General features: G+C 35.1%; 5 protein-coding genes across 10 annotated transcripts; all 5 read left to right on the top strand.

Annotated features, from left to right (window-relative positions):
• Nucleotides 540-5,922, top strand: LOC109362924 (lysine-specific demethylase JMJ25-like). 2 transcript variants are annotated; one of them, XR_002109458.1, is made up of 14 exons: nucleotides 540-664; nucleotides 1,501-1,771; nucleotides 1,902-2,011; nucleotides 2,142-2,241; nucleotides 2,365-2,497; nucleotides 2,568-2,631; nucleotides 2,730-3,426; nucleotides 3,782-4,111; nucleotides 4,527-4,892; nucleotides 4,977-5,049; nucleotides 5,127-5,212; nucleotides 5,313-5,432; nucleotides 5,566-5,719; nucleotides 5,784-5,922. XR_002109458.1 is itself a non-coding variant. In XM_019609020.1 (13 exons), the coding sequence occupies exons 1-13, from the start codon at nucleotides 657-659 to the stop codon at nucleotides 5,635-5,637; spliced, it is 2,430 nt and encodes an 809-aa protein (XP_019464565.1). In that variant the 5' UTR covers nucleotides 540-656; the 3' UTR covers nucleotides 5,638-5,922. The 2 variants fall into 2 exon arrangements, 1 of the variants encoding a protein (XP_019464565.1); XM_019609020.1 differs by having other exon boundaries at nucleotides 5,566-5,922.
• LOC109362487 (leucine--tRNA ligase, chloroplastic/mitochondrial) lies at nucleotides 7,942-14,255 on the top strand. Its single transcript, XM_019608308.1, has 17 exons — nucleotides 7,942-8,482; nucleotides 8,554-8,673; nucleotides 8,768-8,872; nucleotides 8,991-9,214; nucleotides 9,319-9,385; nucleotides 9,470-9,624; nucleotides 9,758-10,022; nucleotides 10,124-10,318; nucleotides 11,205-11,284; nucleotides 11,452-11,514; nucleotides 11,644-11,725; nucleotides 12,351-12,428; nucleotides 12,505-12,606; nucleotides 12,726-12,898; nucleotides 13,097-13,274; nucleotides 13,386-13,463; nucleotides 13,790-14,255. The coding sequence occupies exons 1-17, from the start codon at nucleotides 7,967-7,969 to the stop codon at nucleotides 14,162-14,164; spliced, it is 2,856 nt and encodes a 951-aa protein (XP_019463853.1). The 5' UTR covers nucleotides 7,942-7,966; the 3' UTR covers nucleotides 14,165-14,255.
• LOC109362489 (putative pectate lyase 2) lies at nucleotides 15,110-16,668 on the top strand. The gene is made up of 4 exons (XM_019608310.1): nucleotides 15,110-15,944; nucleotides 16,036-16,139; nucleotides 16,234-16,372; nucleotides 16,444-16,668. The coding sequence occupies exons 1-4, from the start codon at nucleotides 15,231-15,233 to the stop codon at nucleotides 16,660-16,662; spliced, it is 1,176 nt and encodes a 391-aa protein (XP_019463855.1). The 5' UTR covers nucleotides 15,110-15,230; the 3' UTR covers nucleotides 16,663-16,668.
• LOC109362488 (probable F-box protein At4g22030) lies at nucleotides 17,460-19,155 on the top strand. The gene has a single exon (XM_019608309.1). The coding sequence runs from the start codon at nucleotides 17,847-17,849 to the stop codon at nucleotides 19,104-19,106; it is 1,260 nt and encodes a 419-aa protein (XP_019463854.1). The 5' UTR covers nucleotides 17,460-17,846; the 3' UTR covers nucleotides 19,107-19,155.
• Nucleotides 19,952-21,919, top strand: LOC109362610. Of its 5 annotated transcripts, none has more exons than XM_019608528.1 (7): nucleotides 19,958-20,089; nucleotides 20,147-20,265; nucleotides 20,302-20,429; nucleotides 20,518-20,637; nucleotides 20,706-20,864; nucleotides 20,987-21,159; nucleotides 21,266-21,420. In XM_019608528.1, the coding sequence occupies exons 2-7, from the start codon at nucleotides 20,172-20,174 to the stop codon at nucleotides 21,411-21,413; spliced, it is 822 nt and encodes a 273-aa protein (XP_019464073.1). In that variant the 5' UTR covers nucleotides 19,958-20,089; nucleotides 20,147-20,171; the 3' UTR covers nucleotides 21,414-21,420. The 5 variants fall into 5 exon arrangements, with proteins under 5 accessions (XP_019464070.1, XP_019464074.1, XP_019464073.1 ...); XM_019608527.1 differs by adding an exon at nucleotides 21,601-21,919 and having other exon boundaries at nucleotides 19,960-20,089; nucleotides 20,147-20,429; nucleotides 21,266-21,371; XM_019608525.1 differs by having other exon boundaries at nucleotides 19,952-20,089; nucleotides 20,147-20,429.

Raw genomic sequence — 21,980 nt, 5'->3', positions numbered from 1 at the left:
AAATTTATTGCTTGAATGTGTACATGATTAATCAGTAGATAAATCTTTCGATAACATTGTGATAATTCATTTGCAGTTTTTTAATCAAATTTATAATAACGACATTTATACATTTACTTTATCAGATTTGTTTTTATCTTAAAAGAATATTATTAATCAAAAACTTTATTTAGAAGATTAAAACATGTTTTCTATAAAGATCAAAACTACCCTAAGTAATTGAGTATGTCTATGAATTGAATGAGTAATAATATCTGTATATTTTAAATTTTGAAATCAACTTAAAATAAATGGTGATTGCACAGTAAATTATTGACGTGGAGGATTATAAGAGGAAGATGGTTTTGAATTGGAAGATTTAGTTTGATTTATATTAGAGATTATTATTATTATATAACGCTATAAAAATTGGGTATATTTTTCACAATGAGGCAAAGACAACTTTCACCATTCACTCTTATCTTTCTACTATTCTGCGTCGCTCACTGTTTTCTTTCTCTTTTCTCATTTTTATAATCTTTTTATTTTATTTCATTTTATTTTTCTTCTCGATCTTCGTTTTCACATATATCTATCTATATATCATCATTCATTCATTCTCATACTCACACAAACCTTAAACACTGAAAGACACGCCCTCTTTGTTCTTTTGCTTTATGATCAGGTCAGTTCTAAATTTCAATTGATTTTCGTTTTTTCCCTTTACCTATTTTAATTCTGAATTTCTGCTATTTTTTTCTCTTATTATTATGCCGTGCATGCAATACTCTTTCCAACAACTTGTTCATCTTCATTTCGTAATCGTAATGCGATTTCAATTCTGGATTCTATGTGTTCCTTCTCAGCGTTTTCCTTTTTCAACGTCGTTTTAGTTGTTTTTGAATAAACCAATGCTATTTGTGTTCACTTACTCGACTCAACTCAGTTAGCTTTACGTTTTTTTTGTTCACCTGAAGAGAAAGATCTTAAATCATATGCTCTGACGCTGCGACATTATGATTTTCAACCACACTTTAAATGTTGAAACGAACTAGATTAAAGATCATGTATGTTTTTTTCTTTCTTTTTGGGAAATATATATTTAGTTCTTGCTGAAATTTACAACATGATTGACTTTATCACATGTATTTACGATGGGAACTAGTGCCCTAAAAAAATCAAATTGCATTCACGAACCATGATATAGCGCTGTGACATGGTAATTAATTATTGTAACTTGCTAATAGATTGCTAGGTTGGAGGATTACTGAAATCCATGCCATCATCTAAATCTGTTATCTTATCATTCCGAGCTTCTTGTTTTCTTTACTGGGATTATATTATGCATGTGTTTCTTTGAGGCTCAGTTTCATTGCTGTGATTATGATCTGATAGGAATTGGTATTATATGCTTGTTTAAAAGATTGACATGTGAGTACTTAAATGAGTGATAATAATCTATATTATGATATTGGATATTTTCAATTATTTGACTTTATTTCCCTGTTCATTTGCGTTTAGAATGGAGGTTGCAGTTCCAAATCCAGGAAAGTCAAATCGAAATGTCAATGATAAACTGGAGTTTTCAAGATGCTCAAAACCTTCTGGAACTTCCAAGAGAAAGGCTGAAAACGTTCAGACATATGGTAACAAGAAACTCTCTGCCTCAAACATGAAAAGGAAATTTGAAGATGATGATTACTTGATTGACAATTCAGAAGAAGATGAAGAAATGCACTTTCTTTTGAAGACAAAATCCAGGAGCAGAGCTAGAACAACGGATAACATAATGGTGACTATCTTTCTCGGTGAACTTTTCTTACATTTAAGAATTTAAAAGCTTGATCTTCTAACAGATTTTTTTATAGGCGGGGTGGAAGTTATATCAAACATAAGTGATGCTTAACGAATTGTGTTAACAGGGTGTTGGGAAAAATCCTCGGTTATGCCACCAGTGCAAAAAGGAGAGAACAGCTTTTGTGCCCTGTACTAAATGTCCGAAAATGTACTGTATGCGATGCATCAACCAGTGGTATGATAGTTTATATCTGATTAATCAATTACGCCTTAGGTTTCTGTTAATTAATGTGTTTGTTCATGTAATTTATCATACTCCCTTGATCACTTGCAAAAATAAAGCTGTTTCTCATTTTTGCACATAGGTATCCTGACATGACAATAGAAGACATTGCGGAGAGTTGCCCATTTTGTTGTAAAATTTGCAATTGTAATGGTTGCTTGCATTTAAGAGGGCTGATTAAGGTTTAATTTCCTATAATGTCTATCGTTAAATTAATTTCTGTAATGGAACACTACTTTCATATATTAGAATTATAATTATATACCGTTTAACTTTTTTTTTAATTTTTTAATATCTTCTTTCAGACATCTAACGGGGACATCACTGATTATGAAAAAATTCAACATCTGAAATATATGGTTAAGTTACTACTTCCATTTGTGAAACAAATTTGTCATGAGCAGAGTCAAGAGGAAGAGATTGAAGCTAAAATACAAGGTATTAATCTTCAGCTTTAGGTTTTGTGTTGTTAAATTGAAGAAATCACGAACTATTACTCTTTTCTCAGGAAAATTATGTTGTGAGGTTGAGATACGACAAAGCCTTTGCGGTGACAATGAACGTGTCTACTGGTAAGTGTCCTTTGCTTAAGATACTAGCATGGTTTTTTCCTTCTTTCCATGTTCTACAATAAGATCTTAATTTTTATATATTTTTTGTCTTGGAGCAGTGATCATTGTGCTACTTCAATCATTGACCTTCATCGGAGCTGCCCCAAGTGTTCATATGAACTCTGCCTAAGTTGTTGCCAAGAAATACGTAATGGAATTATTGCACCCCGAACTGAGATGAAGTTCCAATATGTGAACAGGGGCTATGATTATATGCATGGTGGTGACCCTCTACCAGTATCTTGTGATCTAGGGACTTCAGAGGGTCCTATTGAGTTATCAACTAAGTGGACTGCCAAGCGGAATGGAAGTGTTAGTTGTCCACCAGAGGAAGAGGGGGGCTGTGGTAGTTCTTTATTGGAGCTGAAACGTATCCTTCCACATGGGTGGATATCTAACTTAGAAGCCAAAGCTCATAGTATGCTAAAAAGTTGGGAAACGGAACATACAACTCTCTGGCAGAAAGAAGCAGCATTAGGCTACAACTCTATGAGATGTGCAGCTTCTAGAGAAGGCACTAATGACAATAACATATACTGTCCAGAGTCAAAAGACATTTTGAAAGATGGGCTGTTGCTTTTCCAAAAGCATTGGACAAATGGCAAGCCTGTTATAGTTCGTGACGCTCTTAATCAGGGGACAGGTCTGAGCTGGGAGCCAATGGTCATGTGGAGAGTGTTATGTGAAAACGCGGTTTCAGAAATCAGCTCAAAAATGTCAGAAGTGAAGGCCATTGATTGCCTAGCTGGTTGTGAGGTTTGGTTCAGCTGTCCCCTTTGATACTCTTTTAGAACATTTCGTCAAATTAGAGCATGTGTGCACAAATTTGTAGTGTTTTCCACTTTCCAAAAGCCTTCTCTGCTGTGTATTGACTGTGAATTTCCAATTTTTTGAAAAGATTAAGAATATTTTAGCATGTTATATTAACTGTGATATTCTAATGCACAGTAGTATATGCATTGCCATTCATCATGTCTTTATTCTCATACGTATTGTGCAGGCGTCTGCCATCTTTATATTCCTTATTCTTAATTCATTATAATATTTTTAGTTTGTATTCCCTGCAGTATATTGGAGTTTGACTACCATTCACCCTTCTAAACCTTTGCAGGTAGAAATTAATACTCACAAGTTCTTTAAAGGTTATACAGAGGGAAGAACATATAGAAATTTATGGCCAGAGATGCTCAAGCTGAAAGACTGGCCCCCTTCTGACAAATTTGAAGATCTTTTGCCCCGCCATTGTGATGAGTTTATTCGCTTCTTGCCATTTCAAGAGTATACTGATCCTCGGGCTGGAATTTTCAATCTTGCAGTAAAGTTGCCAGCGCATGTCCTAAAACCTGACATGGGTCCAAAAACGTATATTGCATATGGGATTAAAGAAGAACTTGGTAGAGGAGACTCTGTAACAAAGCTTCACTGTGATATGTCAGATGCGGTATGCTTCTTTAAGCAGCTATTTGGTTGCTTAAGTAGTACTCAGCCAAATCTCCTCTAAATATTATCGCTATATATTTCTACCAATCTTCATTCTTTATGAGAATCCACATTTTGATTTACATTGGATTCTAATGCATGTGTTCCTTCAATAATCCTTCACTGCTTGTTTGTGGAATATGAGCATTCCTTTAGGTGTTTACTTTCTATACTACTGTCCGTAGATGCCTTTTTATGGTGAGAAATGTTAGTTTCTTGATATATGTTTAAGGAGGCGCTACATGAAAATTTCAGCTCTTATTGAACAGATGAACTTCCTATAACTCTAACTTGAACTGAAGGAGAATTCTAGATTGTGTTAATTTAAATAAACTTGACATTTTAAATTCTAACTTTTTGTTTAATAATTGTCATAGGTGAATATTTTGACTCATACAGCTGAGGTGATATTTAGTGATGAACGGCAAGCTGTTATTTCAACCTTGAAAGAAGCACACAAGGCACAAGATGAAAAAGAATGCCTTTCTCAAGAAAGGGTTGCTGAATGCCTGAATGGTCTACCTTTCAAAGATAAGGTTATTGATAACAATGGAAAGATGTTTCCAAATGATGTGTCTGAGGTGGCCACTTTTCCTGCTGCTATCTCTACCAAAAATGAAACAAATGAAACTGGTGGTGCACTATGGGATATCTTTCGGAGAGAGGATGTTGGAAAGTTAGAGACATATCTAAGAAAGCACACAAAAGAATTTAGGCATACTTATTGTTCTCCGGTTCAACAGGTATCATAATGGTTAAGTGGTTAACATTTCTGCTTATCATTGTTTTTCATGCTCGATGCTCAAATCATATTCGTGATTGGTTAGGTTTTCCATCCAATTCATGATCAATGTTTTTATTTGACTATGGAGCACAAGAAGAAGCTGAAGGAGGAGTTTGGTTAGTACATAGAATTGCATACCTCTTTCTAATTGTGTGTAATTTTTAGTTATATTTACGTGAGTTTTGACTTTCAGGTGTAGAACCTTGGACTTTTGAGCAGAAACTTGGGGAGGCCGTATTTATTCCTGCTGGATGCCCACACCAAGTTAGGAATCTCAAGGTAAAACACCTCTTGAGTCTTGACACATCTTCCATTACCTTACTATCAACCCATTTTCTTGTACCTGTTGTTCTAATCACCATATTCAAACCTTGCACAGTCATGCACAAAAGTTGCTGTAGACTTCGTGTCCCCAGAAAATGTCCACGAGTGTCTGCGTTTAACTAATGAGTTCCGTCAGCTTCCCAAGAATCACAAGGCTAGAGAAGATAAACTTGAGGTGATTTGTTTCTAAAATATAATTACTTCTATCTTTTGTCCTTATGTCAGCTTCAAAATAAGTCATAGCAGAAAATGTACAATATTTTCCTTTTTCTAACTTTGGTGATGGTGGTTTATCTTTGATGGTGCAGATAAAGAAGATGATAGTATATGCCGTTGATCAAGCTCTCAAAGACTTAGAAGCTTTAGCTAAGTGTTCCTGACTTTCTGCTTAAGAAAGCTTACTTCATTGTACAATGGTAGCTGATAGTTTAGATTGCTGTCAGTAACAGCATCCAGATAGAAAATTTTATGAAGTTGGAAGTTTTTATTGGACCGTTAAAGCCATTATGGCACTCTCAATAGAGCGATTACCCTTTTCTTACTGTTACATTGCAGAAAGCAATTTCATCTAGATTTTTGGGGTAACAATTTCACTTAGTTTTGTATTCAAGGGTACAGCCGTACAGGATATAGATGATAGAAATCCGAAGTCTCGTTCAGTTTTTTTATCCATATTTGTTTTATTTTAATTTTTGATAATAAATAGAGAGATAAGTAATATAATAAAATGAAAAGGTAATAATATAATAAATTTGAATGACCCAATCTAAACAAAACACACTCTAAGAACAATACTTTTAACCATAATATATCCACATATAAACTATAATAAACACAATTCATCAAATTTAAATTTAAACTTAAACTCTTACTTGGGATATGGGTTAGGACTTAGGAGGAGTTTGCTGCAGTCACTCTTTGATCGCAATGGGCTCAGAATTGAAATAAAGTGAGAAGTCGGTCCTGAAAAAGCCACTCGTTCAATCTGGGCAACCAAGTGCTAACTTTTGGCGTGTACCCAATCAATAGCGAGCACGTTAGAAGTCACACGTATGACACAAGATAATCATTCAGCATTTAACATGATACAAGTATAAACATAGAGATGTCATAATTTTTTAATCAAAACAAAAAACATGACACAGTTGGAAATTTATATCTCAACATAAATCTGAAATGAAAAAAAAGACATCATGGAAGTTCCATCAGAAATTATTTAGTGTAAAGTATCTAGGTTGGTGGTTTTTTAAGTTGGTCGTGAAATCACAGGATTTGACCCGAAATTGATGGTGGAAACTACCAAACTAAAATATGATATGGGCGTATGGAATATTTTGTGTAAATGTATTATGTTGACACTAATGGTTGATATAAAAATTCAAAAAGTAAATATTTTTGTCGGGATAATATAAAGAATGAAGAAGAGTAAGAGTCAACAATAATATAACATAACAAACAATGGTGACCAAAATAATTCATATTGGACTTTCATACTACGAGATACAACTGTTTCTTCTTTTTCATGCGGAATTCAATCTCATAATTAAACGAATAAACACAAATTCAAACTAAAAGCAATTACTGATGTAAACATCTTCATGTAAAAAGATCCGGAAAATACACAAGCTATCATTAGTGACAATAACACATTACCCTATAAAAAGAGTGTATTTATCAAAAAGCTTGAAATCGAAGGAAAAAACGTCTTTATAACCCTTTTGCTCACAAATATCAATGAACATTATATCAAAGGGGAACCATGAAAAAAGACCACTTGTTGACATATTATTTACATGTAAAAACATTACAAAATAAGTTAAAATTTATATTTTTTCTTCCTATTCAATATAAAGTGGAGAAAAAATATTACCCTTTCTCTAAGCTTTCCCTTTGCCATCAATGCCACACCAATTGTGTGAATCCTTACAAATTTACATTGAAGAAGAACAACAAAACATAGGAAGAATAAAAAAACATATAGAGAGGAGGGGTTTTGTGATGAAAATAATAAAAATACCTAATAAGCTTTTATGAGAAGCTTGGAATCGTCAAAAATCACAACCTTTGATCATCACTATAATTGTCGTGTAACTTCAGTAGCTATCATCACAATTTCATGAGTTGTCATTGTTGTTTGTTTGATCCGATTCAAAGTTATAAAATAAGATGTATATCTTTATGTTAAAAATACGATATGTGTGGAGATACACATCTATGACCAATAATCATCATAATGGCAATGATGGTGACGCATGGTATAAAAGGGGTAGGGTTCTACCCATCGACTCTTATCAATATGTCTCATTTGCACATCGTAAGAAGAATTTAAAAAACATTATTTAATAAATAAACCTAACATTAAATAAATTTAGAATGTAAATTTCATTAATTATCCAATACTTGGAATTTTGAAGTATTTATTAATATAAGAATAACATTGAATTGAGAAGATATTTTTGAGAAATTTGTAGTATTATGGGTGAGGAAAATAGGGAGTAAAGAAGAAAGAAGAAAAGAAATGGGAGGAATGAAGGCCTTAAGAAGACAAGTCCAAAGCGACAAGTGGCCCAAATGGGTAATGATAGTTGAACAAGTCACGTTATCCCTTTTATCTTCACTTCTTATTCTTATTCTTCTTCTTCTTCTTCTTCTTCTTCTCCACTCTTCTTCTCCACTCTTCTTACTATCACTTTTCCATTTCCATTCCAAATGCTACTCTTCCAACTTCATTCTCATTCTCTTTCCCATTTCCATTCTAATACCATTACTACTAATACATTCCACTTTACTCCAATTACCATTACTACTAATACAACAACAAGAAGAAGAATCAGATTCCACAATTATGTCAGGAACTCTTCCCAACCCAAAGATACAGTGAAGAGGGCTTACCCTTTCCATGAAATAGAGCGAAAGTGGCAGCATTTCTGGGAGCATAATAGCACTTTTCGAACCCCAGATGATGATGAGTTAGACACTTCGAAGCCCAAGTTCTACGTGTTGGACATGTTCCCTTACCCAAGTGGTGCTGGTTTACACGTAGGGCATCCACTGGGGTATACAGCAACAGACATAATAGCAAGATATAAAAGAATGAAAGGTTACAATGTTTTGCATCCAATGGGTTGGGATGCATTTGGTCTCCCAGCTGAACAATATGCTATTCAAACTGGTACTCATCCTAACCTCACTACTCTCACCAATATCAACCGCTTCCGTTCTCAGGTATCTATATATCTCTCTCTCTATATATATACTCATCTTCAATTACCTTATGCCTTCTTACCCCTTTGCAGTTAAAGTCATTAGGCTTCTCCTATGACTGGGATCGTGAAATCTCTACCATTCAACCTCATTATTACAAATGGACTCAATGGATTTTTCTACAGCTTTTAAAAAGAGGCTTGGCTTATCAGGTTCACTATGTCATAACTGCTTTTAAAAATGTACGCTTATTTCAATTATTCACAGAGTACTGAAGATCTTATGGTCATCTTGTGAGAAATTTAGGCTGAAGTTCCAGTTAATTGGTGCCCTGCACTTGGAACTGTGTTGGCCAATGAGGAGGTCATTGATGGTGTCAGTGAACGGGGTGGTCATCCTGTTATAAGAAAGGTGTGTTGGTTTCTGTGTTTATTTCTTTCCCAATTGCTATTTTTGGGTTGTTTTTCCTCTTATCTCTGTTTTGAATGGTTTCATAATCTTTACAGTGTCATTGTTTATTACCAAGCAGCCAATGAGGCAATGGATGCTCAAGATTACTGCATATGCTGACCGTCTTCTTGAGGATTTAGATGACCTTGACTGGCCTGAAAGTGTAAAAGATATGCAGAGAAATTGGATAGGGAGGTCAGAAGGGGCTGAGTTTGACTTTTGTGTTCTTGATAGTGATGGAAAGGAGAGAGACATAAAGATTACTGTGTATACTACACGGCCTGATACAATCTTTGGAGCAACGTATTTGTCTACTCAATTTTCTAATTCATTTCATGGATTTTGTGGATCAAATGGACCACTGTTTAAAATAAATCTTATAAGTTCTCTTTTTGCTTTGTTTTCAGCTATTTAGTTGTGGCACCTGAGCATTCCTTGTTGCCATCATTGGTTTCCACTGCCCAAAGCAAACATGTAAGTATATTTGTTTCATTGTACAGTTTTCTTGGATGGCATTTAATCATTGGTGATAAGGAGATAGTAACTTTTTGGGCACAGGTGGAGGATTATATAGAACTCTCCTCACGGAAGAGTGACCTTGAGAGGACCGAGCTTCAGAAGGAAAAGACTGGGGTCTTTACTGGTTGTTATGCCAAAAATTCAGCAAACGGGGAAGCCATTCCTATATGGGTGGCTGATTATGTTTTGGGGAGGTGTGTGCACACAACTATCTTTTAGAATACATGATTAATTACTCACAATATGCCATGGACATAAGATCTATGAGGTGTGAATGGTATTTTGAAAGCTCACGGCACACAAATATAATTGTTGTTACTGGTGCAGTTATGGAACAGGAGCTATCATGGCTGTGCCTGCACATGACTCTCGCGACTATGAATTTGCTTTGAAATACGATGTTCCAGTTCGTTGGATCATGACGCCTGATGATAAAAGCATTAACGATTCTGGAAAGGCTTTTCCAGGTGAAGGCAACATTATAAATTCTTCAAATTCATTGGTGGGGCTTGACATTAATGGTTTGTCTAGCAAAGAGGCCCGTCTAAAAGTCATTGAGTGGGCAGAGAAAAGTGGAAATGGAAAGAGGAAGGTTAATATCTCAAATTAGCATTAGTGTTATATTTTTAGAACATAAAGCTGGAATGTGGTTTTTGGTGGTGCATATACTAAAATACACTGTTCATCCTCTAGGTGAACTACAAGTTAAGGGACTGGCTTTTTGCTCGCCAACGTTACTGGGGTGAACCCATCCCCGTCGTCTTCTTGGATGAAAGCGGTGAGACTGTCCCACTTCATGAGACTGAATTGCCACTTATACTACCTGAATTGGACGATTTTTCTCCCTCTGGAACTGGGGAGCCTCCTCTGTCTAAGGCAGTGTCATGGGTAAGTTTATACCATTGAATGCTTTTCTTTCTTCTTCTTAGATACCATGACATTTAGATACTAGGTTATCATCTCCTTGGCATTGGTACAATGTTTAACGGTTAGTTAAATCTGAAGTTAAAATTTTCCCAAGACATTAAAAGCACAGTTGCTGATCTAGCCAGTGAGGTTGTGAACCTTCCAACCGTGATCACTCAAGTAGGTTTCTGGCAGAGACTCGGTGAAACTTCAAAGCTTAGTTTGACTCAGCTCTTATTCACAGTTTATGAAACCATTTTATCTTATAGGCTCTGTATAACTTAGTAACTTGAAAAGAATATTTGATAACAGTAAAGACATGATTGCTTTTTATGTATGTTTGTTTTTCAATGCAGACACCAGTTTTTGGAGAAACTTACAGGTTGAAGTAGCTTTAATTAACTTTTGAGGATCTTTTTCAATACATCCCCTAAAATAATCTGTGTAACCCAATTGAAGAAAAACTATAGTCACACACCAGATTTGTTACTTTGTTTTCAATGTCTATATGAGTGGTTTTGTAGATTTACTTGTCTTCTTATCTATAATTTAAATCATATGTTCTGTGTAGGAATATTCTGCCTACTTCATTTCATATTCTCTTAATGCATAAGCCTCATAAAACTGAATGCTCTGTCAATTTTAAAAATAAATGGAAGGGCTTGTAGTAATAGGCACTGCACTTCCCAGATGATCTGAAGTGAAATAAGATCATTTTTTTGCTACTATCAAATAGGCAAATAGGGAAGTATGGCATTAGTTACATTACTTTCTTAGATAATTCAGATTTCAGAATATTCTGTTTTCATATTATTGGCTTGTTTTTTGCCCTTATTTTAACTTTTTTTGGCTGGTGTCACTGTTTTAGGTGAAGACCACAGATAGTTTATCTGGAAGACCGGCTACTCGGGAAACAAATACCATGCCACAGTGGGCTGGTTCATGCTGGTAAGGCGTTGGGGGGTGGTTAATTATAGATTTATAATTAAGCACCAAGCAGTGTTTTGGTGGCCTAGGTTTTAGGAGTCTGGAATTAGGGTTTTTATGCATTTGATACAGTTAGAATTATGTTTATGTTTGTGCGCATGTGTCACTTTTTCTTTTGTCATGTTCAGGTACTATTTGAGATTTATGGACCCAAAGAATTCCAAGGAGTTGGTTGATAGCAGAAAAGAAAGGTATAATGACAAACAAATTTTGTTGCTTTCATTCGTATATCCATATTCTGCTTGGTTCATATATTTTACATTTTTGTATAATTCTAAATGATTTAATTGCCTATCTTTAAAAGTGTTATTCTCCTGTAGGTATTGGGGCCCTGTTGATGTGTATGTTGGGGGTGCCGAGCATGCGGTTCTCCATTTATTGTATGCTAGGTTCTGGCACAAGGTATTTATTTTATATCGGCCTCGATGTGGGACACATTTTTTATTTTTTCACTCTTTAGCATATGAATTTAACCTCCAATGGATCAACTATGTCCCTGTCACTGTTATTCCATGATCATCTACTGGTAAGAATGTTGCATGAATCTTGAATGGCAAGGGACATGTGCTTTAGCTTGCTATAAAGTTAGCATTCTTGATGAAGCACATGTTAGTGTCTTTATCAAGTGTTTGACATGCAAATATACCACCAAATATTGACTTTGTTAATTTGATTTTTTATTTAAATTATCTTACTTTAAGTTATTGATAGATATAATAAGCTATCATCAGTTGTTTTACTGGTGGTTTTAAAGTAAGAGAAGATTGTCATTTGAGTATTTTCTAGTATTTGGTTGTCATGTGTATGGGGGGAATCAAGTGTTCATTGTAATTAATTTAATCATAAAGAAAACCAAAGGATCCTTTTAGCAGTTCAAGTAACTGATGACATATTGATATGATTAACAGAAGGATTGAGAAGTCTAGCAATTAGATATTGAAATGAGTTCAAAGAGACGTCAAATACTAAAACATTCTCAGAGTTGCTGCAATATTTGTGTAGATTTAATTTGAGTTTTCCATTTCAGGTCTTGTACGATATTGGTGTTGTATCCACGAAGGAGCCCTTCCAATGTGTCATAAACCAGGGGATTATCCTTGGGGAGGTAAGTTCAAATATCCTGCTTGAAAATTGAGGGGGAAAATGTAATTGACATAAGTTTCTAATGGCTTGAATGGCAGGTTCAATATATGGCTTATAGGGATCAAGATGGGAATCTGATTTCTGCTGATGCAACTGATATGTTGAATGAACATAATCTGCTCAGAGTTCCCGAGGAAAAGGTTTCTTAATCAAGTCTCCACTTTTTCCACAAGGCATTCTTATTTGTCAGAGTTCACCTATTGAGCCAAAGTTCCCTTTTATCTTGACAAGAATTCATTTTCTTTTGCCTTGAGTGTAGGTCATTAAATCTGGGGATTCTTTTGTCCTGAAAGAAAATCCTGACATACGTTTAGTTGTCCGATCTTACAAAATGAGTAAAAGTAGGGGAAATGTTGTTAATCCTGATGATGTTGTCTCTGAGTATGGTGCAGATTCTCTTCGTTTATACGAAATGTTCATGGGACCATTGAGGTAGGTTTGACCACAAACCTTATTTCTAGTTTCATCCTGTAATGGTTGGTCCTTTTTCCAAACTACTTTTTGTTTTTTGCATTTTTATTTGTTTGGGGCTGGGTGTGAGTGGGGCTATGAAGTTGGGGATCTTCTTCTAATATGGACTTGTAACCTTATCCCTTTTATCCTTGATCCCCCCTCCCAAACTTACTCCAGGGACTCAAAAACATGGAGTACTAGTGGCATCGAAGGCGTGTATAGATTTTTAGGGAGGACTTGGAGGCTGATTGTTGGTTCACCTTTGTCTGATGGCACATTTAAGGATAGCACTGTATCAGTTGATGAGGAGCCTACTATCGAACAACTTCGTTGTCTTCATAGATGCATTGCTAAGGTCAAAGCCTATTAACTTTGATTATTAGATATTTTGTAGTCTCCCTATATGGTTTTCATTTTACTTACTAAGTTGACTTGGACACTAGCTAAGTTTAATTTCAGTATTCAGGTAACAGAGGAAATTGAGGGCACACGGTTCAACACTGGAATTTCTGCAATGATGGAATTCCTTAATGCGGCATATAAGGTAGACTTCTATTTTCTACTTTCTTTAATGTGGCATACCATGGATGTTATTTATATATTTATGAGAAAGCTGGCTGCCTGCATTAGAAAGCAAATAAAATATGCCTCTGCAAATCAGTGGCCATTATCATTGTGCATGCCTTTATGTAGTGTATTATTCACAGTCAAGAAAATGTGGCCCTTATGTTTCTTAATTTTGAGAGTCAAAGTGTTTCATTTTTCTTTCTCCCTCACTCACTCATTTTCCTTAATTAATAAGTGGTGAATTCCTCCACCCACAGTAACGGACTCTTTATGATCTATATTTTTCTTGTCATATGTTTTCAGTGGGATAAACATCCAAGATCAGTTATTGAGGCATTTGTTTTGCTGCTTTCGCCATATGCGCCACACATGGCGGAGGAGCTATGGTCTCGGCTAGGGCACACAAAATCATTAGCCTACGAATCTTTCCCTAAGGCAAATCCTGCATACCTGAAGGATTCCACCGTAGTCCTCCCAGTTCAGATAAATGGCAAGACAAGGGGTACCATTGAGGTTGAAGAAACATGTACAGAGGAGGATGCTTTTATATTGGCTTCTAGGGATGAAAAGTTATCCAAGTATTTGGATGGTCAATCTGTCAAAAAAATAATTTATGTTCCTGGCAAGATCTTGAATGTTGTTTTGGACCGTAAAAACATCAAGGTTGGTGTACAGTAGCTATTTTCATACCCAGTAAACCCACTTGTTCTTGTAACAGCCAGCCACACAATCTGATTATTTTTAGTTTATGTTCAACATCAGAAGACTACCAATGTGGGTTTCCAGATTTGCTTGATCATTTGGTGCACCACCATTTTTTTTAAAAACAAGGTCATTGCAATTACCCAAAAGGTGACAAGATATCCTTGATAGTATAAAAAAAACAATAGGGTATCTGTAACATTTGTTGTACTATAAGTCTAGTTATGGACCTTGTTGATTATAACGATAATGATTGTTTTTCATATTATTTTATATTAATATGGTTATGTTTGCATATACAATGAAATGAGTCACTCAAGCTTATCAATTAAACAACTATAAAATGGACAGTAAATTTATATGGCTATGGTTGCATATGTTTTATGGGTGGTCCTCCCTCATAGTGGTGCTATCAATTTATTGATTACCTCCTCCGTCTGTATAGTTAGCTTTCTGTAAATTAATACAATCTTGCAATCTATATTATATAATATTGAAAATTATATGGGGATGACACATGTTTTCTTGAAGTAATGCTCCTCCATAACAGGCCGTACTGATATTTTGTACCTTTGGAAGTCTGCGTATACATTTTCTATAATATTAAGAAACAACTTAATTATTCAAGTTACTCGATAAAGATTAAAGGATTATTTATAATTCTAAGTCAAACATTCATCCTATAAGACTTTTGTAAATATCCTCAAGCATGTTTAATTTTATAAGAGGATATGAGTTACAATAAGCATTTGTTGACACTTTGTAAGATATAATAACCATATAAATTATTTAGAAGCTAAGGAGTGTCTTTGTTCGATACTCTTAAAGTGAAGATGATGATGATGACCTTTGCATCTTCAAATTTAACATTATAATCATCAAGTCAACCAAATTACCAAGTTCGTTGGTGGCACGTTTTTTGTTAATTAAACCCAAAAATATATTGAAAGTGAAGCTCCAAACTGTGCGCACAACCTTCTCCTCACCTATTAAATGATGTGGATCATTCCCTTTGTTACCTCAAACTAACAACGTAACCAATATGGTCCCTTCAACTCAACTCTTGTTGTTATCATGTTTCTTATTACAATTTGCATCAACCTTTGTTAACTCCTCCTACTATCCAACACAAAGTTACTACCATGTCCCAAAGACTCCTCACAAAGCATTATTGAATGAGATAGATTCTTGTTGGATTGCAAATTCAAATTGGGCATCAAATCGCCAAGCCTTGGCTGATTGTGCAATTGGGTTTGGTAAATATGCAATTGGAGGAAAATATGGTGCAATTTATACAGTCACAGATTCCTCTGATGACCCTATAAACCCAAAACCAGGGACACTTCGTTATGGTGTAATCCAAACACAACCCCTTTGGATAATATTCAGCAAGGATATGGTTATTACATTAGAAAATGAGCTTATAATGAATAGTTATAAGACCATTGATGGGAGAGGGGTTAAAGTGGAGATTTCAAATGGGCCTTGCATTACTATACAATATGTTAGCTATGTTATAATACATGGTATTAGCATCCATGATTGTAAACCAGGAAAGAGTGGACTTGTTAGAAGTACTCCTGAACATGTTGGTCATCGTCAAGGCTCTGATGGAGATGCAATTAGTATATTTTCTTCATCATATGTTTGGGTTGATCATTGCTATTTAGCTAGTTGCACTGATGGCCTCATTGATATTATTCATGCCTCAACTGCCATTACCATTTCTAACAATTACTTCACCAACCATGACAAAGTAAGCATATATTATTCATTATTGTATGCTCTCAAAACACATTCAAATAATTGATTTTGATTAAACACATTTGAATTTCCAATATTTGCAGGTTATGCTGCTAGGACACAACGACCAAAACACAGCAGATAAAATAATGAAAGTAACAATAGTGTTCAACCGTTTTGCTACTGGGCTAATTGAAAGGATGCCAAGGTGAGAGTTCTTGTGCATGTAATGAATGAATGAATGAAAATAAACATTATATTGATTTGTTGATGAACATGGATGGATGCATGCATGCATGCAGGGTAAGATTTGGTTATGCACATGTGGTGAACAACAAATATGATGAGTGGAAAATGTATGCTATGGGGGGCAGTGCTAACCCAACCATCTTCAGTGAAAGCAACTTCTTTATAGCATCCAATAACCAATTTGCAAAACAGGTACAAAAATATTATTATATATATATATATATAATGGTTATGGTGTATTAAGCAGTTGAAAGATTGAACAGGTTACAAAGAGAGAAGCGAAGAACAACTGGAAGAGTTGGAAATGGAGATCTTCAAAGGATATATTCCTAAATGGTGCTTATTTTGTACCATCAGGGTATGGAAGTTGTGCACCTAATTATTCAAAAGCTCAATCTTTTACTGCTGCACCAGCATTCACTGTCCCAGCAATCACTCTCAATGCGGGTCCTTTGACTTGTGTTGTTGGCAGAGCATGTTAATTTGAGTGCCATGAAACTTCCATTTTAACTTTTCACTACGTAAATTACTCTTTTATGTATGTGTAAAATCGTGTTGGCTATCCATAACTTCAACTCATTTTAATGATGTTTATTTGGAAAGTGATTAATCTTTTTAATGAATATCCTTAGTCCACACAAAAAATGATTTGCATAAATAAACTAAAAACTTCTTCACGAGGGATATAGTGTTGACATGGTTCTTCAATCCTTATTTGATAATGGTAGCATATTTGTCAATGGCTTGTAATTGATGAAAACGGAAAGTCCCTTGTGAAAAAGTACCTCAAATGGGTCAAAGTCAAACCGCGATTTTTGGATCGCCGGTAAGATTTAAATTCCCTTAAGCATGCTCAACTAAATCAACTAAATCCCTGGTCTGATGAAGACTTTACAAGGAGATTACAAATTAATTACCATGAAAAAACTCCATTGCCAATTAATCACCATGAAAAAACTCCATTGGCAATTAATTGTCATGAAAAAAACTCCATTGCCAATTACTGTTCCCTCTCAATGTTATGTAATTACACTTGTAGTTTACAAAATGACCGAATTTGAGGTTGTCAAACACAACCTTAATCTTCCTCACTATTGAATATTAACATGCTGATAAAGTCCATACAATAAATTTTGTCTAAGGAAAGTTCAATATTCAAACCCAGCTGGGTGGAGTTTTGTCAGATAATTCGCATGGACAATGACACTTTATACTTTAAAAATGATACAATAAATATTAACGTCCATGAAATAGTCATAGCTATTGTATTGAAAAATTAAAAGCTATACCAAGTACTGAGTGAGATAAAAAGAAACTAGTATAGTAATAATATAGTAAATAATAGCAGGTTTTGTGTATGATATATTTGTTCTTGCATTGCAAGTAATGCAGCGTGGCTTTGTGGTTTTACTATGTCGCATATTGAGACTATAACCAAATCCCATTGCTGGAAATATTGAACAGACTGAGTCAATGAATAATTGGTCAGTCCTTAGTTACCTTATTTGATTCTGACCTTTTCCCATTCCTTTTGGTTACTTGTTATAAATTCTGTCATCTTCACATATAAACATTCATAACCTTCTCTCCCAACTTGTAAGTCCTAATAAACACAAAGCAAATATACACAACAACACTTCAATTACCTACTATATCATATCATATCATGGCTTCAATACAAACCTCACCTCTATTTTCTTCAAACAGAGTAAATGCCTCATTCCATGTCACAAAGCTCCCAAGAGCCAATTTCTCAGTGCCAAGAAAACCAACCAGTGATGTGGTTCAGGAGTTGAAATTAAGAGGCTCAGTCCCATTCATGAGTGCCACCAACAACACCACACAGTTACATAACTCTTTATACAATTCTTCCAACTCCACTACTAATATTAAACTCTATTCAATTTTAGAGGTTGTAGCTGACAGAGTTGAAATGCACAAAAATGTTGGCGAGCAGCGTGACAATTGGAACAACCTGCTTTTGAACAACATCAACATGATTACTCTATCTGCTGCTACATTAACTGCTATTGCAGCCACATTTGGATATGAGGGGGCACCACTTTTGCCTTTGAAAATATCTTCCTCTCTTTTGTTCTCTGCAGCCACTGCTATGTTACTTATCATGAACAAAATTCAGCCTTCGCAACTCGCTGAGGAACAACGCATCGCGACTAAGTTGTTTAGGATGCTTCAGTCAGAAATCCAAACCACAATTGCAATTGGAAATCCTACAGAAGAAGATGTGAATGGATTCACAGAGAAGGTTTTAGCACTTGATAAATCTTATCCACTTCCCTTGTTAGGGGTTATGCTTGAGAAATTTCCTGCAAAATATGAACCTGCTGTTTGGTGGCCTGATACTAAGTTCCAATTCGAAGGGAAAAGTAAAACCGCGAACCATGGAATGATGGAGAAGAACAATGGATGGAGTGAAGAACTAGAAATTGAAATGAGGGAAGTTATACAAGTTATAAAGAGAAAAGATATGGAGGACTATGAGAGGCTTGGAAACATAGCAATAAAAGTGAATAAGAGTTTGGCTATTGCAGGTCCATTACTCACTGGTGTTGCAGCTATAGGATCTGGTTTTGTTGGAAATGGTTCAGTAGTGTCAGATATAGTTCCTGTTATGGCTGCTTCAATGGCTGCAGTAATCAATGCTTTAGAACATGGTGGACAAGTAGGAATGGTTTTTGAGATGTATAGAAACTGTGGTGGATTCTTTAAGCTATTGGAAGAAACAATTGAAAGTACACTTGAAGAGAAAGATGTTGAGAAAAGAGAAAATGGGAAAGTGTTTGAAATGAAGATGGCTTTGAGATTGGGAAGAAGTGTGTCACAACTCAGACAACTAGCATCAAAATCAGCTTCATGCAGGACACAAGGAATTCACATAGATGAATTTGCAAGCAAGCTATTCTAAGCTATTTCATTCACTTATTATTATTTCATTCACTTACATAATGTTTCTTCATTCTTCATGTACAGTTATTTCACTTATTTCACTTATTAGCTCAAGTATACTTATTCTAAGGTTGAAGAATGATAGGTTGTACTGTATTCAAATCTTATTTTATTTGCATTATTAAACAGAGAAAGAGACCTAATTGAAAATAGGAATTGGCATATTTGGTCCCCTACGGCATACTCTATTATTTAGAATTTCTTTTAATATCTGATAGCAACTTTACTATTTTGTATTAATAATATAAATATATGATTGGTTGACTTTTCAAACAGGAAGATGTAATAGGATTATTTTCACTTATTTGTTATTTTTGTTTAATCCAAAGGATGCATATTGCTTGCTCTAGGTTGCACCTTACTGGATCATAATTTATTGTAACAAATTATTAATCATTGGCATAATAATTCTTTGGTGAAGAAGGAAAAAGAAACCAATATTGTGGACACTAACTTGGAAAGATTATTAATTAGGTCACAGGTTTGAATTGGTGGCTCTAGTAAAGATTATTAATCCGCTGTTGCCAACTGCTATGCTATGCTATTATAACCTTGTCTTTCATCTCAACAATCAAGATTCAAGAATATTGGGAATGAAGTAATTTGATCATCTCCTTATAACATAAACATTTACAAGAATGAAGAGGTGTCGACCCAACTCAATAAATAAAGTTATTAAATAGTCTTTAAAAATTAATTCATAGAACAATTTCATCCTTTCATTTTTTGTTTCATTTCTTTGATGATATTTGAATTACTTAATTTTGTTGTGTGGACCAAGTTGGGTTGAATAAGAAGTTGTATTTGAGAGTGAAAGGGATGGTGGGAAAGCTGAAGCCATTCATACAAGTGGTGGTTAGAGTGAAGCCCCTCAAACATACTCTTCCTCTCTTTATTATTCCTTTTTACTCCTACTCCAACCTAACAACACACCACACACATGTATTCTCTATTTCATTTTATGTTCACTGCCTTACCTTCTTTTTAATTATTTTATAGGGAATAATAGTATCATGGTTCAACCATGCTGATGGTGTATGCTCCAGGAGCATATCAACATTCAGCTTCTGCACAACAATCTTATCCATACAAGACCATTAATGTTATTTTCATAAATTCTAATCCTGCTTTTCTTAAACCCAATTGGTGGAGTCCTTGTAATAGTAATAGTACTAGTAGTAGTAACATATTTCACAGTTCCTCCTTCTCCGGGAAATGTGTTAAGCCACACAAGAACCTTCACCTTTTATTCCATCATGTAGCTACTACACACAAATGCCTGGTAAGCCTGCAACCTCCTCTGCTTTCTGACATTATTTATTATATGTTCTTCTGGTCATTGATATGTTTTTTCAACATCTAATTTGCAGTGTGGATTACATGATTCCATTTCATTAGATGATGAGTTTAGATCATCACGCAATATAGCAATCACTTTGTTTAGGCGATACAGAAATTTCATTGATCGCGGTGGAGCTGATCATCTAAAAGTATGTCCATTAGCCTACTGTACTTGTTATTTGTTTGAGATAATCCATTTGTTTCTTTTCACTCTCAGGAGTTCATCGCTGCTGGCGTAAATGCATATGCACTAGGATGCACTGATGAAGGGTTAAGGAAAGAACTTACTGATATGAAGGACTCTGGTTTTGAAATTGAAGCAATGCAAAATTATGGTGGAAGCACAAGCTTGAAATCTAAGATCATCTCAGAGGAGGTCACTTCTAATTCATAGTCGTCAATCTTGATCATCACAACCATTGTTTTAATGGTATTTTGTGCAACCGTGAATTCTGCTAGATCTTAGTTGTCTTATTCTTCAAGTTATGTGTCATGCAGGTTGATGAATGCATTCTTTGGTTAAGCATCATATTCATCACCATCTTATGTACACCCCAACCAACTATTGTTAGATGGTCATCCACACCCTCAGTGTCAGATGAAGTGAAACTTCAGTGGGAAGGCTTTTGTGCTCTTATAGCAAATGCATATTTTATGAAGGGGATGGCTTGGTAAGATGCATTGCTATCGTATTGTTGTTGATACCTGTTACCTTCTTAAATGTCAGCAAAATCATAATGAATGTTCATGGTGCTGTTTACTATGTGTTTATTGAAGGCTTCCTGTAAAGACTCTTCAACTTGAACAAACAGCTGTGATGGGTCAAGCTGAGAAGCCATCAGTTGTTGCTAGCCGAATGCGATTAGTCTTTAGCACACTCGAGGTTAGCATTTTACAGTTTGCGACCTATCTCTGTAGAAATTAATGCATAGGTTAGAAATTGAGGAAGGAACATGGATCTCAGTAGTATCTCACATTAGATTGATGATCTCACATCAATTCATTGCCTGGATTGTTAACTTGCTTAAAAATAGTAATTGTAGAACAGAAGATCACAGGTATGTTCTAGAGACTATTATTTGTATTACAAGTCATGCTATTCACTGTTGCAGGTAGTGAGTCCACAATGGCCAAGAGTATAGAGCTTGAGATCATGTTAAATCCTTTCCTAGCAGCCACAGATTGAGTTGTATTCCTTTGCTAACTACTGCAGCAATATCCGTCCCAGATAGACATCAAAAAGGAAAGCAAAGAAAAAACTGGATAGTCATGTGGTTTTCTATTTTGTACATTTTATTAAGCATATTGTGTTTCATATGGACCCCAAGAGAGGGAAATTAATCAAAAGTTGCTCCAAATAAAAGGAATCCGTCCTCTTATTTTTACCTCTCCGTATCTTGTTGGTAATGTTGAATTATATAATTTTCTTATACAACCCACTTGATCAATCAAATTTCCTACTGCAATATATGATGTCCACACGTGGTAACAA

Source organism: Lupinus angustifolius, chromosome LG12 (genome assembly GCF_001865875.1).
Source record: "Lupinus angustifolius cultivar Tanjil chromosome LG12, LupAngTanjil_v1.0, whole genome shotgun sequence".
Taxonomy (NCBI): Eukaryota; Viridiplantae; Streptophyta; class Magnoliopsida; order Fabales; family Fabaceae; genus Lupinus; species Lupinus angustifolius.
This window is presented reverse-complemented; position numbering and strand designations above follow the sequence as displayed.

What these genes read in the sequence shown, in the direction of transcription:
- LOC109362610 (XM_019608525.1), top strand. Translation starts at nt 20,172, where the DNA reads ATGCTGATGGTGTATGCTCCAGGAGCATATCAACATTCAGCTTCTGCA. An exon ending in CTACTACACACAAATGCCTG is followed by an intron (nt 20,430 to 20,517) that starts GTAAGCCTGCAA and finishes TCTAATTTGCAG; the next exon opens with TGTGGATTACATGATTCCAT. An exon ending in TTTATGAAGGGGATGGCTTG is followed by an intron (nt 21,160 to 21,265) that starts GTAAGATGCATT and finishes TGTTTATTGAAG; the next exon opens with GCTTCCTGTAAAGACTCTTC.
- LOC109362488 (XM_019608309.1), top strand. Translation starts at nt 17,847, where the DNA reads ATGGCTTCAATACAAACCTCACCTCTATTTTCTTCAAACAGAGTAAAT.
- LOC109362489 (XM_019608310.1), top strand. Translation starts at nt 15,231, where the DNA reads ATGGTCCCTTCAACTCAACTCTTGTTGTTATCATGTTTCTTATTACAA. An exon ending in CTAATTGAAAGGATGCCAAG is followed by an intron (nt 16,140 to 16,233) that starts GTGAGAGTTCTT and finishes GCATGCATGCAG; the next exon opens with GGTAAGATTTGGTTATGCAC. An exon ending in ATAACCAATTTGCAAAACAG is followed by an intron (nt 16,373 to 16,443) that starts GTACAAAAATAT and finishes AAGATTGAACAG; the next exon opens with GTTACAAAGAGAGAAGCGAA.
- LOC109362487 (XM_019608308.1), top strand. Translation starts at nt 7,967, where the DNA reads ATGCTACTCTTCCAACTTCATTCTCATTCTCTTTCCCATTTCCATTCT. An exon ending in GTGGAAATGGAAAGAGGAAG is followed by an intron (nt 10,023 to 10,123) that starts GTTAATATCTCA and finishes TTCATCCTCTAG; the next exon opens with GTGAACTACAAGTTAAGGGA. An exon ending in CAGTGGGCTGGTTCATGCTG is followed by an intron (nt 11,285 to 11,451) that starts GTAAGGCGTTGG and finishes TGTCATGTTCAG; the next exon opens with GTACTATTTGAGATTTATGG.
- LOC109362924 (XM_019609020.1), top strand. An exon ending in ACCAAGTTAGGAATCTCAAG is followed by an intron (nt 5,213 to 5,312) that starts GTAAAACACCTC and finishes AACCTTGCACAG; the next exon opens with TCATGCACAAAAGTTGCTGT. An exon ending in CTAGAGAAGATAAACTTGAG is followed by an intron (nt 5,433 to 5,565) that starts GTGATTTGTTTC and finishes TTGATGGTGCAG; the next exon opens with ATAAAGAAGATGATAGTATA.